Genomic DNA, 17,722 nt, shown 5'->3' with positions numbered 1-17,722 from the left:
CCACCGCCGCTGGTGCACCGCCGCTGGCCCGCCGCCGCTGGCCCGTCCGGGGCCCGCCGCTGGCCCACGCCGCTGGCCCACCGCCGCTGGCCCACCGCCGCTGGCCCGCCGCCGCTGGCCCGCCGCCGCTGGCCCGCCGCTGCTGGCCCGCCGCTGCTGGTGCCATCCGGCCGGGCGGAGGCGCTCTTCATGCGCCGATTTCCGCGCTGACGACGCTCGACCAGCCTCGTCCCTTCTCAACTTCCCGGTCTGGGCTTAGCGGCTTAACCCCGCCGTTGGCGTGGCTCCTACCGGTATCTCCCCAATACATTTCGGATTGCTTGGTTTTCCGCTCGGCGTCGCCTGGAGCTGGTGCCGTACTGGATCGACCTCCTACCACCGCCCCTGTCATTACACAGTGCCGGTGTCAGCCTCCGCTCCTCCCCAGGATGCCATCATTACGTGACGTCATTTCACGCGTCTCCTGTGCGCGTTCCGTCATCGCTCAGCGCCTATACACGCCGCACATATTCCGTCATTGCACGACGCCGGTGCCAGCCTGCCTCGGCACGCACTCAGTCATTACGCGGCGCCGGCGCATGACGGCCGCGGCTGACGGATGGTGGGGCCGGCGGCCGCTGACGCCGGGCCCGACACCCCCGGCGCCGCCCACGCCCCCGCGCCGCCCGCCACCGCCGCCGCCGCCGCCGCCGCTGTCCTGCGGGACCCGCGACGAGCGGCCTCCGACCGCGCGGCGGCCGGCCGGCTGCGGCGCCCGGCCTGGCCACCACGCTGGTGGTGGCCGGGCGGCGGAGGAGACGGCGGCAGCGGCGTGATGGGCGTTAAGTGCGGTGCGCTGCGACGAGGTGACACAGGTCTTCCGTAATATCGCAGCCTAAAACTTGGGCGTAGATAGCCGGCGTCGCGAGTTTGACACCGCAAGAATAGGTGTGGGTTGAGTGCTGGTGGTGCAGTGAGGGGTGTTACTCTAAAATCGGTTGGGGCGGGGCTGAGCCAATCAAGTTGACCGAACATGCCCACAAATTCGGATTCCCCCGGACCTCGGCCACTTTGATTTGTGCCCCCTGATAACATATCATCAACATAATTAACAACAACAAAAACATCAACATAAATATTCAAAGATATTCGGTTGGTTTCAAAATGGTTTCGATGTTCAGGTATGACCGCCCATTTGAAACGGATGTGGTAGTGATAATGATGATGTATGCTGATGATATTGATGTGGTGCGTTTACCTACCTAGTGTATCTGCAGTTCAGAAGTTCAGGCTCTCTGCATTTCAGTGGTCCAGTATTCTTCCTATTGCTCATATGTACGGGCGGCTCAGAAAAGCATTGAGGTGGTTCCAGCAGCATCGGGGGGCTTACAGCCCCGCCCCCCCCCCCCCCTACGTACACAAAGGGACACCCGGGGTGAAGTGTTTTGTTTGTGCCGTCTCTGTCGCTTTGTCTACCGGATTTACCCGGGTGAGGTAGACCAATTGTGTAGTGTTTTTTGAACGATCCTCTTTTTTAGAAAGGACTCGCGATCGCTGGTGAGGTAAGCTCGATGATGAGAGTGCCAGACAAGTGCCACGCAGTTTCAAAATCTGCCTGCTACGCAATTATACATGCATTCGAAAGAGGCCGGCCGTGCGCCTAATGCTCGGCGGCAGTTGATCCACTCCCACGCCCGTGACTAGGCGTTCAAATAACGCGTCCAAACTCCTGCCGGAAGGCGCCATGTAATGACAGCCGCACTCACTTTCTCTGCTGGCAAATAGCCAGCGCTACAAATCACGCTGATGGTGACCGGCTGCCGTTCGGGAGTGCCCGCCTCCAGCGCACAAACGGGTGGCTTGCCAACGTTTGTCAGTACTCATTGCACGTGTCAACTATTTTTGTTTACTCCGGGCAAAACCCTCGCGTGTCACTGGCACGGCACGGTGTTGGTGACGCCCGTGACAAGGTCATCGGCTATTACAACCCATTGGCCACCGCCAAACACGAATTTTGAGCGCGCGTATGTGCGTGAAGCCGTGATCCACGTAATTCGGCGTCTAAAAGAAACAAGAGGCATAAACATAAACATCAGCCCCTACCATAAAAAGCAAATGCAAGAAGAGGAAAACTTAGAACTGGTTGAGCAGCGTGCAGCGAGGCTCCGAGAGGTACGGCACGCCAGCACGACCAATCCATGGGGCAGCGGGCCGCGACAGGCCAGGTGTCGGACGCAGGTAGCAGGCGCTGTGCGGTTTCCTAGCATCAGAGCCCTCCCTCCCTCCCTTCCACTTCCAAAGACGAGATGAGGCGCGGTCACAGCGCCTGCCCCTGACTCGTGCGTCCTGAGTCGGTTCCTCGTAGTCATATTCTCATCATAAGCCGACGCGGCTCAGACGTTTGAATCGGCCTAGGCTGTGCGGATAATTGCCTGCCCGACATCGAGACGGGTTGATGGTCGGCCGTCTGCGCCGCGCCGGCTGTCTCCGAGACTGTGTCGGGGTCTGTCGGACGCGCGCCGGCTGTCTCCGAGACTGTGTCGGGGTCTGTCGGACGCGCGCCGGCTGTCTCCGAGACTGTGTCGGGGTCTGTCGGACGCGCGCCGGCTGTCTCCGAGACTGTTGCTCGGGTGTCTGTCGGAGACCGCGCGGGTGGCTTGTCTCCGAGACTGTGTCGGGGTCTGTCGGACGCGCGCCGGCTGTCTCCGAGACTGTGTCGGGGTCTGTCGGACGCGCGCTGGCTGTCTCCGAGACTGTGTCGGGGTTTGTCGGACACGCGCCGGCCGGTGGTCCGGTCCGGTGGCTGTGCCTGGCCCGGGTGGGCTCATCCCTGGACTGGGCCAAAGCAGGGGTTTCGTTGTCGGGGTCTGTCGGACGCGCGCCGGCCGGTGGTCCGGTCCGGTGGCTGTGCCTGGCCCGGGTGGGCTCATCCCTGGACTGGGCCAAAGCGGCGGGTTCGTTGCACCAAGAGGGCGCAGGTGATTCCTGCTGCTGAGCAACGCAGAGCAGGTGATTCCTGGTGCGGGCAGAGCAGGGGTTCCTGGTGTGGATAGAGAAGGCAATTCCTGGTGCGGGCAGAACAGGGGACTCCCGGCGCGTTGGAGCAGGGCATGTTGTTGCAGGGTATGTTGTTTCTGGCACGTAGCCTACTTTGGTGCCGAAACTGTCACATGCAGTGCTGTGTGTCGGTTGGGCGGCACAGTACAGTGTTAACTGGTTCCGGGTGCGTGAAGAAGACAGCACTGGGGTCGTAGTCGGTCTGAGCTCGGCCCGTCGCCCCGGTTCTTGTCTCGCCACGTGGGCGCTTCCAAGTATAGAGTAGGTTCGTCACAGTCGCTGAGCCGAGCAGCGTCGCGGGTGTTGAAGTTCGGCGTGCTTCAAGACTACAGCCAGCTAGCAAAACCGTTATAAAAACAGTAGCTGCCAGCCAGTAACTTCCCGGTGACAAGACAGTTCAAAACGGTCTACTGTCTAACTAAAAACAGGCCGGGGACTGATCAGTGCCAGCCGGGAGATAAATCAGTGGTATCCTGGTAACTCATTAGTGGTATCCTGGCAGCCGGAGGTGCCGATAGTACAGTGGTTAACGCGTGTGCCTTAACCACTGCGTGTTCGGGAAACCAGAGGTATGGGTTCGATTCCCCGCGGTGCCCGCCCTTTCTGCCAGGGTGAGAAGCAGACGACGCCATATAGCCTCAGCAGCTGAGTGCGTCGTTAAGTCGGAATGAAACACGTAGTATCCTGGTAACCCGTCAGCAGCCTCTTGGTGAGCAATCATTTTCAGCAAGTGGCTAGGCAGCAACATCCTGGTGCCCGTTCAACACACCCACTAACAACATCTTGGTGACCTACTGTTAGCACCCCGATAATAGATCGGCAGCAGAGAAGCTTGATAAAAGCTTCAGGACTTCAGGTTGCTGGCAGCAGTATAAGCTTGGCGGCGGGTCAGTACCAGGCTGTTGGCGCCGGGTAGTTCCGTTGGTGTGGCACTTGTTCGTACTGACATGATGACGGATCAGTACCAGCCTGATGACGGATCAGAACCAGCGCTGATGACGAATCAGTATTAGCCTGATGACGGATCAGTACCAGTATGATGACTGGTCAATGCCACTCTGATGACGGATCAGTACCAGCCTGACGACGGATCAGTACAAGTGTGATGACGGATCAATACCAGCCTGAGCACCAGCTTGATGACTGGTTCAGTGCCAGCTTGATGACGCATCATTACCAGACTGATGACAGATCCGCACCAGCGTAATAACGGATCAGTACCAGCGTGATGACGGATCAATACCATCCTGATGACGGATCAGTCCAACCTGACGAAGAATCAGTAACAGTATGATGACGGATCTGTACCAGCCTGATGATGGATCAGTACAAGTGTGATGACGGATCAGTACCAGCCTGAGTACCATCTTGATGACGGTTCAATGCCAGCTTGATGACGCATCATTACCAGACTGATGACGGATCCGCACCAGCGTGATAACGGATCAGTGCCAGCGTGATGACGGACCAGTACCAGCCTGACGAAGAATCAGTAACAGTCTGATAACGGATCAGTAACAGCCTGATGTTGGACCAGTACCATCCTGATGACGGATCAGTGCCATTCTGATGACGGACCAGTACTAGCATGATGACGGATCAGTACCAGCCTGATGACGGATCAGACCCAGCATGATGACTGGTCAATCCCACTCTGTTGACGGATCAGTACCAGCCTGACGACGGATCAGTGCAAGTGTGATGACGGATCAGTACCAGCCTGAGCACCAGCTTGATGACGCATCATTACCAGACTGATGACGGATCCGCACAAGCGTGATAATGGATCAGTGCCAGCGTGATGACGGATCAGTACCAGCCTGATGAAGAGTCAGTAACAGTCCGATGACGGATCAGTACCAGCCTGACGAAAAATCAGTAACAGCCTGATGATGGATCAGCGCCAGCTTGATGACGCATCAGTAACAGCCTGATGACGAACCAATGCCAGCTTGATGACGGGTCATGAAGAGCCTGGTGATGATCAGTAACAGCCCGGTGAAATGCCAGCACTAGACTGGTGACCAATCGGTGACAGCCTTGTGACCAATCGGTGACAGCCTTGTGACCGGTTGATAACGATCTCACGACCAGTCGGTGACCGCCTGGTGCCTGACCAGTGGCCTGTTTTCCAGTGCGCACGGCCGTGTACGGGTCACGGTGCCGCAGCAAGGTGTGGCTCTACTACAACCTGCTGGAGAAGGAGGAGGGCTCCGACCACCGCAACCGCACCGCCTCCTGCAAAATCTGCGGAAAACGGCTTCATTCCCTCGGTAAGACGGTGTGGGGTTCGCTATGTCAGTCAGCAGCTGGGGGAACATGGTCACTTCGCCGGCTAGGAAAATGATTTGGAATGTCTTTTTCTTCGTTGTTCTTGGTTAAGTCGCACATCGTAGGCAACGCGATCGTGAACATACACATTGCAGATGGTGTGTCTGCTCCCTGGTACACTGAGTTCGGGGTGCGCTTCGTCGCCCAGCCACTCGCATTGCATGGCCATCACAGCACGGTCCAGGTGCGTTCAGCACGCCCTACACGCCCGTGGCCTTACCTGAGGGTGGCGCTCGATAGACCAGGCGTGCCGCGGCTGTTCCGCGCCCACTGGCGGCAGCGGCAGCCTCCGCGCAGCCCGACGCCGCTGACTAGCGCGTCCGCACCGGCAGGCGGGTCCACCGGCAACCTGCGCAAACACCTGAAGAGCAGCCACGCCGTGGAGGAGAAGGACATCGCCGGCTGGCTAGTGAGCCGCCGCGCCGCCGGTCACGCCCCGGCCTGGCCGCTCGTCGTCACCGTCCAGGCGCACCCCGCCGCGGCCGCCCAACAGCCGCCTGCGCCGCCGGTCACGGCCCGGCCCGGCCGCTCGTGGTCCCCGTCCAGGCGGACCCCGCCGCGGCCGCCCGACAGCGCCGTCCGCCCGCATTCCCAGAGGGCCGTCTGTCGCGCCGCGCCGCGCCGCGCCGCGCCGGTCGCTTGCAGTCCGTGGAGCGCGGCGTCCACCGCGTCGGGAGGGGGTTTGCCTGGGAGTGCCATGCTCCGTCGCAGTCCGTCCGTGCCTCATGGGGCGCGGTGTCCACCGCGTCGGGAGGGGGTTTGCCTGGGAGTACCATGCTCTGCCGCAGTCCGTCCGTGCCTCATGGGGCGCGGCGTCCACCGCGTCGGGAGGGGGTTTGCCTGGGAGTGCCATGCTCCGTCGCAGTCCGTCCGTGCCTCATGGGGCGCGGCGTCCACTGCGTCGGGAGGGGGTTTGCCTGGGAGTGCCATGCTCCGTCGCAGTCCGTCCTCGCCTCATGGGGCGCGGCGTCCACCGCGTCGGGAGGGGTTTGCCTGGGAGTACCATGCTCCGCCGCAGTCCGTCCGTGCCTCATGGGGCGCGGCGTCCACTGCGTCGGGAGGGGGTTTGCCTGGGAGTACCATGCTCCGCCGCAGTCCGTCCGTGCCTCATGGGGCGCGGCCGGGGGCCTTGGGCGCCGCGCCAGTCCGTCCGTGTTTCATCACGGCCTCGCGTGCTTCTCCGCCATTCGCGTACATTCCACTGGTGGTGTTAAGCCCCCCGGGCCCAGTTGGCGGCCGGTGCCGGCGTCCGGAGCGCGCCGCGCGCCCCTGCGCTCCCGGCGGGCGTGTGGAATTGTAGACAAACGACGCCAGGCATCGGGACGCTGTGGGCGCCGAGCAGTATGCCTGAGCGCGGCTGCCTGGCCGCCAGCACGGCTGTCGGCGCAGCCCCTGCCGTATCGTCCGGCGGCCGCTCCACGGATCGCCGCCGGCGTGCTGGAGCCGTGAGTCAGACAGTCGTGAGGGGGAGGAGGGAGGGGTCTCCGCCGAGCTGCCTCGCTCCGCCGCCCGCTGCTGGCGGCGGGGGCAGCCGCGGCGCGTGCGTGACGTCACAGGTTAGCGGGCTCCTTAGCCGCTCCGACGCAGTCGGCAGTCTCTTTGTAGCTTGGTTTCTCAAATTCGCCTTGCAACGTTTTTAAGTACCAGTCGTAATTTATGCGTCCTCTCCTGGTCAGAATTGGAAAAGGGGGCATTGCACTGGATTTGGCCTTTGAAAGGTGGGAAGGTTTCTTGCGTGCGTTTTACCCGATTTCGGCTTGTTTTGCTAGCATGTGTGGAATGCTGCACACGCAGCTGGGCACAATATAACATGACGCTATGCGAGGCTATTGGGAATCCTACCATCCATCTGTTGTCAGATGACGCTGGCGCTTTAGCACAATAACGAAAGTCACTTTGCTCCGCATAATTGGACGGAATTTTGTTGCACTGTGCCATTTCAGTTTGATGCAAGTACAAAAATATATTGATCTGCATTTTATACTAAGACGTTTTAGCGAGGCCTGACCAGTCCAGACATGATGTGATAATTCGAGCAAATCAAATGCTATATGTGCCCAATGCACCGTGATGGCTTGTGCTGCGAGATGATCATTTGCGCGAGGGCCGCGAAGCTCATGTTTACGGTCTCAGTGCCGCCCGCAGAATATGTGTGCAGGGTCTCAGTGCGGTCACGGGCCCGTGTGGATGGTCTCAGTGCGGTCACGGGGCTCGTGTGGATGGTCTCAGTGCGGCCACGGGGCCCGTGTGGATGGTCTCAGTGCGGCCACGGGCCTCGTGTGCAAGGTCTCAGTGCGGCCACGGGCACTTTGTGGCTGGGGTCGGCGCCGCCAGCGAGGAGTTGAGGCCTCCTTACCGCCAGGCGGCGTGTGCAGCCAGTAGAGGGTGTTATATGGCGAAGGTGCAAGCTTTGCCATTTTCGGGTCGCTCTGTTCCAAGCCTTGTGATTTGACGTGCGATTGCTATGCTTACGTCATTGATGAATGCGAAGAGCTTGGGGAAATTTTTTATTGTGGTTCGCGCGGAGACTTAGAAGGGCGTCTGTTGCAGTTGAACCGTGTAAAACCGACGAGCCTGACTGCTGTGTTTGGGGCTGTGCCTTCGCTCGTCGGCGACGGTCAGTGACTGATTGCCTGGTTGTCGACTTCAGCGGTTCGCCTTCGGTGCGGGCAGGAAGACCATACGGCACGAGTTTCAGCGTAGACGTGGCTAGTAGTTTTTAGACCGTAGTTTTTTATGGTCTTCATGGAGCCGCCCGTGTCGCGAAGGGGGACGTCCATGCGCGTGTAGCGGTGGCTGATAGCGTGGCCGCTGAGAAGGCTGACATGTCTGAGGCGTGCTCTTGTAATCAGAGACAGCGTCCTACCGCTTGTGATAGCTACCCTGACTGCGGGTGTTCTCGTAAGATCACGTGGGCTCTCCACCGTTTTGCATTGTGTGACCGGCTATTAAACAGGCGCGTTTATCGAAGTCGATGGTCTCAAACACACTGGTGTCGACGTACCTGGGAAATGACCGGCGTCGTCAGAGGAGGCAGCGATGCGGCTGTCTGTGAACGCTCTCAGCGCGGGCCGCTCGTCGATCAAAGATCTACTGCGCCATCCTTTGCCGTGGTTGGTTTACTGATTCGATAAAGGTGACGATGATACAGCGGCGTTGTAATCCAATACATTATCAGGTTAGAGCGAGGCAACTTTTTATCTGCACAGGTCTGCTGTCAGACAATGCGTGTGCCGTCCAGAGACGAATGCCTTTCGGGCTGCCTTTTCTCGCGTCCCACCGCTCCTTCTCGCCGTTCGGGCGTCCCCGTCACCGCCGGAGAATGCTGAGAAGAGTGGGTGGAAGAAACTGCTGAGTGAGGCAAGGGCTGTTCCAACCGAAAATAAGTATTACGGCTACCTCCAAACCTGCCATACCGAGTTCCTCATCCACTTTGTTTTGTATAATGTAAATAAAGCGCAAGGGTAAGTAAGAGCCCAGGGCTTGGCAGACGCACCTGTCACTCTCCGGCATAACATTTTTCCACCGGCCAAGTTCAGTTTTCCCTCATATTGGAGGTTGGATAGATAGGCAGCCCACCAAATGCGGCGCACGTTTTAGGGCTTGTGGGCCCCTTTGAGCACCTGAAAGTTTGGCGCCCTCCCAGCGAACTCAGGCGGTCATCCTGCAGTGGATCCAAGGGAGCAATACTGGAAAGGATAAGCAGCTCAGGCCCCTGGCCCCTAAGCCCCTGGCCCCTGGCCCCTGAGCTCAACCGAATGTGCGCCCTCGAGCCCAGGTGGTGGGGGACCCTTAACCAAGAAAGAGGGTTTCCCAAGCCCAAGTATAGTGACGTTCTAACTCGGGAAAGATGACACCAAGCTTAGAGAGCAGTGACCTAAGCCCAGGTAGACATCCCAAGCACAGTGAGGGGATGCCTTCAAGCTTGAGTAGGCAGGTGTTCCAAGTCTTGGTAGGGGGCCCCCCGGATTTCAAGCAAAGGGTTCCCCCACTGTAGAAGAGGGCGCTTTCGAGTCGTAGCAGGGAGAGTTCAAGTAAAAAGACTTCCGGCCCTACACAGGTTGAGGTGAGTCCAAGCCCTGGTTTAGGTGTCCCGCAGACCCTAATAGGGAGGCACCCATGACTCCAAGTAGGGGGACACCCAAAAAAACGCAGGTAGGCCCCATGCGTAGGAAGAACACATGTCGTAGCATATAGCAGAGGTCACGCGCACATACGTTATGAGTCAGTGCTAGGATGTGCAAGTGCAGAATTGCGTCTCAACCCCATAATGGGGAGCGCTCAAACACTGAAGACGAAAGACGGAGTCCGCAGCGGTTAGTTTGGTCCCTGGGTGAACGTAAACCCACAGGACCAAGCAAAGGAAATGACAAAACACAGGACCAGAGTCGCTCCGAGGGCAAAGAGGGGAATTTTCAAAAAAGACAGTTAAAGGAGTTGCCGCAAACTGAAAGAGATTCGCCCCGGCCCGGACATAGGACACCAACAAACTAAAGCACACAAACTTAACCGTAGACCAGCATGCTATGCCAAAGTACCAATTATTTCTTCACGCCTAAGCGCTAAGCGGAGGTGATCCAGCGAACCCAGCTGACTGGCACCAAGTCCAGAAACTTCAATCGTTCACGCAGCTGTGACTTTTCCAGTTGGTTTCAGTGGCTCCGCTCGGCAAGAACGCTGACGGTGTATAGGGAGAAGGAGCAAACGCCACCACCCCTGGCTAGAAGTTTTCATGAGTCAGATCCCCTTCACCTAATCCACCCGTGACCCTTGGGACTGTGCCCATGCCCACCCTGCGTCCGTTACCCACTCCAAATCAGTTGTGTCATCCCCCGCCCATACGCTGCTCAGTCGTCTGCATTTTCCAGCACTTTAGTTCTAAAGCATGGAAAAGTTGCAGGAAAGCTTACTCCCAAATCTGCTCTCTGGCGTTGATAATCGCAAAAGTATTTTGAGTGGCGTTACATATGACAGAAAGAAGCCCCAGCAGCAGCATTGTGCGGTATTTCTTGAAGTATCTAGCGGATATTACGAAAACGCCTTACCTTACCCGCGCCCATACCAGCGATTTTCACCAAACCTGAACCCAACTCCACCCCTCTACCCATTCCATATGGAAACCCACGGGCTTGGGCACCATGGGCTTACCCTGGCCGTGAAGACCCCTCCTAGCGCACAGTAGCTGCCAATCTCATCGCTCGTCCAGATGTTTAACTCCGGCGCGGCTGGCCCCTCGGACCGGTCTCCGGTCTCCGGTCTCCAGCCTCGGACCGGACCGGTCTCCCAGCAAGCGTTCTCGCCGACTGGGTTCGAAGGCACCCGCGGATACGGGCCTGACCTTGCGCTTAGACCGAGGCCGGCGGACCGGCGGCCTGGCCTGCCAGTCTGAGAGCAAGTTGGCCGAATCTCATTAGAGAACTCGTGCGATGAGAGGCACGGAAAGTGACTCTTGTGCTGCAGAAGGATTTTCATAGCTTTCAAAGGAGCTTGCGCGAGGCGATGGAGACACTTAGACAGGCGATTTGTGATACTGCAAGAACGCTTTTCGAGGAAGACCAAGAGGTTGATAGAATTACGGCCGAGCTGCAGGCGAGCATGGTGATGGTTGACGTTAGGCACGGTAAGGCGGACGACCTGGAGACTGGGCTGCGTCGGCTGACTCTCATCATCACCGGTCCATCATCTCATCATCTCCGACCCGGTCATCACCGCTCCCGTCGGCGATTTTTGCCCACCAGAAGACCAGCCTCGGCAGCAGCCGCTGTGAGCCGGTAGTCGCTGACATAATCCGTGAGAACGGATGCCAGCAACGCCGCTTGAAACGCCGAGCTTCGCCACAATAGCCAACGCCTGCTCGATGATCGTGGTTATCAATCACGCTCAGAATGCAAGTACCTCCCGGTGTATTGAAGGCACATTGTTACCAGAATAGCACCTCCCAACTCTCAATAGCAGAAAACCAGGAGCTCAAAGCCTTTCTTTTTATATCAAGTTTATGCCACCTCAGTTTGTCGGTGCCATGAGACACAATAGACAAAAATGGGTCTTGCATTCGAAAGGTAATTTATAGAGATGACTCATACGGCGCCTGACATCGTATTTCCCCCTGTTTTCCTACCCCTGAGAACCATCCGCGGGAGTTCCCTGCGGATGGCCTGTGGAGCACCGGCAGTGCAGGCTGGTAGACTGTGCCGCAACGCTTGCCGGACGGCGGCACAGTACCTGTTGTAAGTGGTTCGTGCAAGCTCACCAGTCGCTGCCTGCGTGGAAACACCACACTGCCAGGCCAGCTGCCAGTCCAGGGTGAGTGCTGGAGCTGCCGGGTTTGTTCTGATTGTTGATGGGTTTGAGTTGAACTGAGAGATCTGATGAGTTTCAAAATGTGATCCAGCGACTCATTGCCGCCAAATGCATGACGAACTCGTTGAGTGCTGAAAGAGGACACAAACTTTGTCGAATATCTTTGGTTGCTGAAAACATCAGTTGACTGCTGCATGGAGGAATATCTGCTGGAGGGGCACACCTCTGTGCGGTGCTCTTGCATCAGAAGATGCACGGCTTTTTTCTCTCACCCGCGATATTCTCTAACAGCCCATGCCATGTTTTAATTGGGCATTCGCTCGGACTTGACTCCCCCATACATTCCCATTGATCTCTTGCTCTTCACCTGTCACAAGTCCTCAGTCGGGAGAATCTGATCTAAAGCATTTTGGATAGGGCTTCATTTATATTTCGCGATGAACGGTAGAAGGCTTTTCAGTAGGTACTCCCTCTGACAAGCTCCCTCGTCCGTCGTTGTCTTGCGGGAGAAAAACACTGCCTCTGAAAGGTTCAGGAAGGCCATCCTGACTCACAGCTAACCGCACCATTTTTTTTTTTTTAGGAAATTTGTCTTCTGAACAATACTTAACATTGCTTTGCGTCTTGAAATGTCTCAAGTTTACTACTTAACATTGCCACGTGCAGTGGAATGGTTAAAAGTAAAATAGCTTACGTCATGAACGATGACTCTAATATTCTCTTGCAGCGGTAGGAAAGTCCGGTTTGAGCTGTTCTTGTGTGATCTCGCTCACCTGTCTTGCTTTGGGGTGTTTGTTGGCTATTATCGTCCCTTCTGAAGTTGTCACCACCATCTGGGGATTTAAGCAACATCTTACTAACTAATGTCATATTGCAAGGTCCATCTTGTGCACACATACCGCACGAGCGCTAATCACTAATCAAGGGCGCTCTCACAGAAATTCGGCTGCTGCAAATTTTTGGTTCGTGCTGTCTGAAGATTCCATGCCATTTAGCATAAGATGAATGATGGTTACGGTACGGTACATCGGCTCACTCCCTTTCCAAAGAATCCTTTTACATTCGCTTGTCCTGAGAACGACAGACGCCTCTTCCAGCTTCTTTAATTTAGCGTAAAATTAAAGGGAATATTTCACATTTGACTCACATTTTCACATTTGATCTCGAATCAGGCATCACCATGATGAAACGAACTCACTTATAACTGTAAGTATACTTTTAAGTGGAAAAGGATTTACCCAATCCTTCAAGAATGGTTTGATCGTGCGCAGCGCCAAAGACTGTAAGGCTTCGGTAAACCCGTCAATAAACATATGCTGATTGCTCGGAAGCTTAGTGCTCCTCGACAACAATGGGCATGGCCATGTCACTTACGCTGGACGAATGGGTACTTAAGACTGTCAGCGGATCACTTTTGCAATGCGTTTTTGCGATATGCTCTGATCTATTTGAACGGCGCTGCTGGATTTTCATTCGCAATTTTTTCGGCGGCAGGGCTTCTCAATCGGCACGCTCACATGTACGTCCTTTGAGGAAAACGAAACGTGCTGTTTACGCCCCTACCAGGAGAAGACTAAATGTTACTGTGGGGAGCGATTCCTCATTCTCTGCAAGGAAGGAGTAAACCTGTTGGTGGTGTCAGTCCCCATCTTTAAGATGTGGACTATCACTAGCAGGCCCCGGTCCATTTCCCTTTACCGCTACGGTCACTGGCCCCTGATACGACTGCTGGAGTCGCTGGAGTTTTATAAAACGGTGTATAGCTGCATCAACCTTGGACACCATGGCGCCATTGACAATGCCTTAAGATGACCATTGAGTCCAGCTTCTCACCATATACGTTATACAGGCGTAATGGTGCATTCCAGTTTTAAGTCATGTTTTTTTTATTATTTTGTCCCTTACAGGCTTTACTCTCGTCATGCTCAAATGTGTATCGTATGTGTAGATAGCTCGCGTACATTTTGCGCAAGTGTGAATTTCCGTTCCCACCTTTCATTATGGACTGCGTGTGAAATTTAATGGGGTGTTAAAAGGATGACGCCGCTCCAGCAAAATTATTGACATCGAAAATGAAAATTTAAAGTCGCTCATCTCCACAGAGCCGAGTAAGCTTTTCTAAACAAACATCATTCGCCTAAGCCTACACTAACTGAGAATCATCCCGAACACTGCGGAAATCACAGGCCACCGGCTGCTCCACCCGCGGTCTGTCGCGGCTCCCTCAGGCTCCCGAACACTGCAGACGTCACAGGCCACCGGCCGCTCCACCGGCGGTCTGTCGCGGCTCCCTCAGGCTCCCGAACACTGCAGACGTCACAGGCCACCGGCCGCTCCACCGGCGGTCCGTCGCGGCTCCCTCAGGCTCCCGAACACTGCAGACGTCGCAGGTCACCGGCCGCTCCACCGGCGGCCCGTCGCGACTCCCCCAGGCGACAGGGCGGCCGGAGAGGTCAGGTCGGTCACGGGGCCGGCCCGCCTGCCTTCTGTGCCTCCGTCGGTGGCGCCGGACGGCTGCGGCCGGGTGGACGGCGGCGGCTCGCCAGTCGAGCTGTGTCGGCGGCGACGTCTGGACGGCCCCTCCGACCGTCGGTCTCGACGGCACCGCGGCGCCGCAGCGGCGTCACTCTGACTATCTTCCCGGGTAGGTATCCGCAGCGGGGTATATAGGAGAGAGGAGGGATATCGGCACATAGGGGCTCATCGGAGCACTCCTCCGAGAGGGAGCTTATTGAAACATAGGGAGTTCTTCCATCCAACGGGTGCGCTGAATCGCAACAGAGGCTCTGTTTAGCACTCGGACAACCTTAGCATTATAGCATTCGGAATCTAGAGCCTTTTAGGCTCGGATCCCATTTTCGTACACCGAGGGCCAGTTTGTGACGTCATAAAGGCCCTACTGGCTTCCTAAACTGCGAAAGCATTGGGCTTCTGATCTCAGAGGACTCAACCATCTTCCGAGCCGGGTGGCTACGGGGGGGAGGGGGTGTTCTGGCTACGCTAATGGGTAGCCGTTGTAGCGCACTTGCTAACCGTATCAAGAGGTAGGTAGCTGCGACAGTGTCACTTCTCCCCATTCCCCGGGAAAGCGACCCCGGCCGGACTCCTGCTCCGGCAGCAGCTGGCCGATTCTCGGCACGACCGGCAACCGGCGACCTCTTGGCCCCACAGCTCGGCACCACGGCAGGGTCTGTGCCGGCCACGAGCGAGCCGCGTGCCGCCCGCCGGGACAGCGTGCAATAGGGGAGCCATTGCGTGACCTTTCCTCGCCATGTGCCGTCATGGTCTTCGGAAGTTCGTAGCAGCACGTCATTAGGCTTTTCATAACATGGCATGCGAAATGCACCTTGGTGGGAATTTGTGATGAAATTAGTGAGATTGGAGCAACAAAAATGGCAGCGTGCTTTCACAGCCCCCATATTTCCTTTTGGGTAATACATTTTCCTTTTTAGATATTCGTCTTTACTTTGTGAGCAAAATTTCTGCCAATTTTGGTTTAGGTTTGGCCCGTGCGGCTGCCTGGTACAGGGCGTTTGGTTGTGCACTGCGGCACAGTATCCATGGCGGCGGCGTGGCGTTGTGAGCCGAGGCATCAGGCAGGTGAACAAAAGGTGAAGCATCGGCATTTTGTTAAAATCTATCGCTGCCAGTTCTAGGCCGTGGTCGGTAAATACACATTTTCGAAATTGTTTTGTTTCTTAATGAAGCCTCTTTTTGGAATCACTGACTAAGCCACATCCCAAGTGCTTCATTTTCAGCTTAGTTTAATCTCCATACTCTCGCTGAGAGGTATGCCATGGTTTCCCAAATACTGTCCTATCTTATTTTCAACGCCACGACAACCACATCTAGTCAGACGTTCTTCCCAGAAAGCCAGTCTTCTATCACGCCATCCATTAGCGTAGAAATAAGGTAAGCTTCCCGGACGCCAGCGTTCCGGAAGATATAAACCACGCCGCGCTGAATCAGCCTCCTCCCCTCCTCTCCCCAACAGCAGATTGCTTTGCCCCACATCCCGCGTTGTCATAGGGAGTACGCCTCATTTTCTGTGATTTTCACTTATTGTTTCATCAGACGGGTGCGATTTGATCAGTAATACCAGCTTTCTCGAAGTCCTTCTGAACAGCTCAGAATTTCTGTTTGAAGAAGCTGACCCGCGGGAGAAATCTCATTTGACCCCCTGCTCTCCACTTTGGATATAATACGTCTCATTCGCCATACTTTTTCCAACATGTGTGTTTTGAAATGTTTGCGACACAGAAATGTGCCCAAATGTTAGTGTAATGAATGCTACGAAAGCTTGAAACACTCTGTTTAGACAACAAGATATGCGAACAAGAAGGCATTATCCCGCAAACTCAACGAATTGTTATACTATGGTCTTATTTCTCCCCATGCATTGTGGCGTTTACCAGAGTGCCTCTTATCGTGGTGTACTTTGGCTTTGGAAATAGGAGTATCACGTGACACATGTGACGCATTTGTTCTCACTCCAACCAGCAAACTTTTCGCTAGCGGGTCCTTGCTTGCTGGGCCAATCACAAATGTTCTTTATTTACGTGCGCATCAGTAGAGGTGCGCACGGTCGCTGTCATAACGACGATGCTTGCGACTGCAGGAAAGAAGTGTGGTGCTGTTGCAAAGCGTTGACAGCGTAATTTGGACCCGAAAATAACTAGAATTAATATATGTACTACATCTTAACGGTGCTGCAATGGCACTACTCAGTGTCATTGTTAGGCGTAACGAGTCTCGAGGTTTCACTAGGGTATGTTTTTGAAACATGCCCCGAATGTTGGACACTCCCTTCAAGCTTCCTTGATGCCCGGTAGCTAGCTGGGCGCAGCTCTCCCCAGGTGTGCTGAGATCTGCGCGAGCGGGGGAGGTAGCGGCCGGGATGTTCGGCTCCACCGGGCACCACGCGCACCCGAGCGGCGCCGCCGTCCTCACGCCGCAGGACGACGCGCTCAGCCTGGCCGTCGTCGTCTGCAGCAGCTTCAGCGTGGTCGGCCTCGTCTTCAGCTTCATCAGACACAGGTGAGCTATGTGACCCGGAATGGGCCATGCTGGTAAACGGGCATCGATGCCTAATGCGTTTGGGGGTAAAATTTAAACCGCGCTCGGCCGAGAGAAGTTGGCTCCCTCTACGGTTTTTTAAGCACAGGCCAAACAACGCACACCTGCAGCCGGGCGAGGTTGTTAGTGCTGTTTATCTATCATTTGGCTTCCTTTGTGCAGATTGAAGTTTTGGTCTGCAAAGATCAGTGACCGAGGTCAGGTCAAAGAGGTTAACCTCTAAAAACTTTACCCACATATAGCTTTTTACAAGCCATTTGTCATTGTTCAAACCAGATATGATAATAAAACATGATAGTATAGACAAGTTTAATATTTGAGATTTTTCGGAAAATGCGAGTTCATTGACCTGAAGTGAGACCAATTTTTACTATTTTTGGTCAATAATTTAAATTTGTACGCACTTCTGTATGGTTTTGGTGTTGGTATATGGAAAAAGAGTGCTCACTCACATGCGCAACCAACACATGACCGCATAACTCATGGCCTTGGCCTAGGTCATGACCTACCTCTGTGGGTGCCTTCTGCAATCCACACACCGATTTCAAAATAGGCAGTTTTGTCAGATAATTTGAAAGGAGAATTGGAATGTTCCACTGATTACATGCCGTGACATCATTTCAATGTATAATGATGTCATAATAGGTCACGCGAAGACATGCAAGATCATATGATGTTATCCAAGGTCGATGACCTACGTCGCTAGTAGCGGAGGGGCTAGATGAAGGGGTGCGACGCCTATCACAACCTCTGTATCGTGTTTGTGAAGCTGATGACGTCTAATTTCTGGTGCCAACACACCTGTTCTCAGTTTGTTACAAATACACTGCCAAGCGTCGGAAGGTCATGTATAATGTAGACAACAGCTATGCGATCTTGAGTACATGTAGATGTGCGATACACGATTTTTGACCACAGAGGAGCATCGTACTGGTCACGTAGATTCGGTCAGCATGTCAAATTTTGTTACCGGACGGTG

At 55.4% G+C, this 17,722-nt stretch overlaps 1 protein-coding gene across 1 annotated transcript in view; it reads left to right on the top strand.

The window, feature by feature from the left end:
• Window positions 1-16,708, top strand: part of LOC119109259 (modifier of mdg4) — a 33,742-nt gene extending 17,034 nt beyond the window's left edge. The window contains exons 7-9 of the mRNA XM_037232853.1: window positions 5,172-5,309; window positions 5,700-5,842; window positions 16,625-16,708. Of these exons, the coding sequence (XP_037088748.1) occupies window positions 5,172-5,309; window positions 5,700-5,842; window positions 16,625-16,708 (365 nt within the window). The remainder of the gene's footprint in view (window positions 1-5,171; window positions 5,310-5,699; window positions 5,843-16,624) is intronic.
• Window positions 16,709-17,722: the final 1,014 nt, after the last annotated feature.

The sequence above is a fragment of the Pollicipes pollicipes genome, unplaced genomic scaffold (genome assembly GCF_011947565.3).
Source record: "Pollicipes pollicipes isolate AB1234 unplaced genomic scaffold, Ppol_2.1 Scaffold_7231;HRSCAF=8579_pilon_pilon_pilon, whole genome shotgun sequence".
NCBI lineage: Eukaryota > Metazoa > Arthropoda > Thecostraca > Pollicipedomorpha > Pollicipedidae > Pollicipes > Pollicipes pollicipes.
The sequence above is the reverse complement of the archived record's forward strand: the minus strand, read 5'-3'. Positions and strand labels throughout refer to the sequence as shown.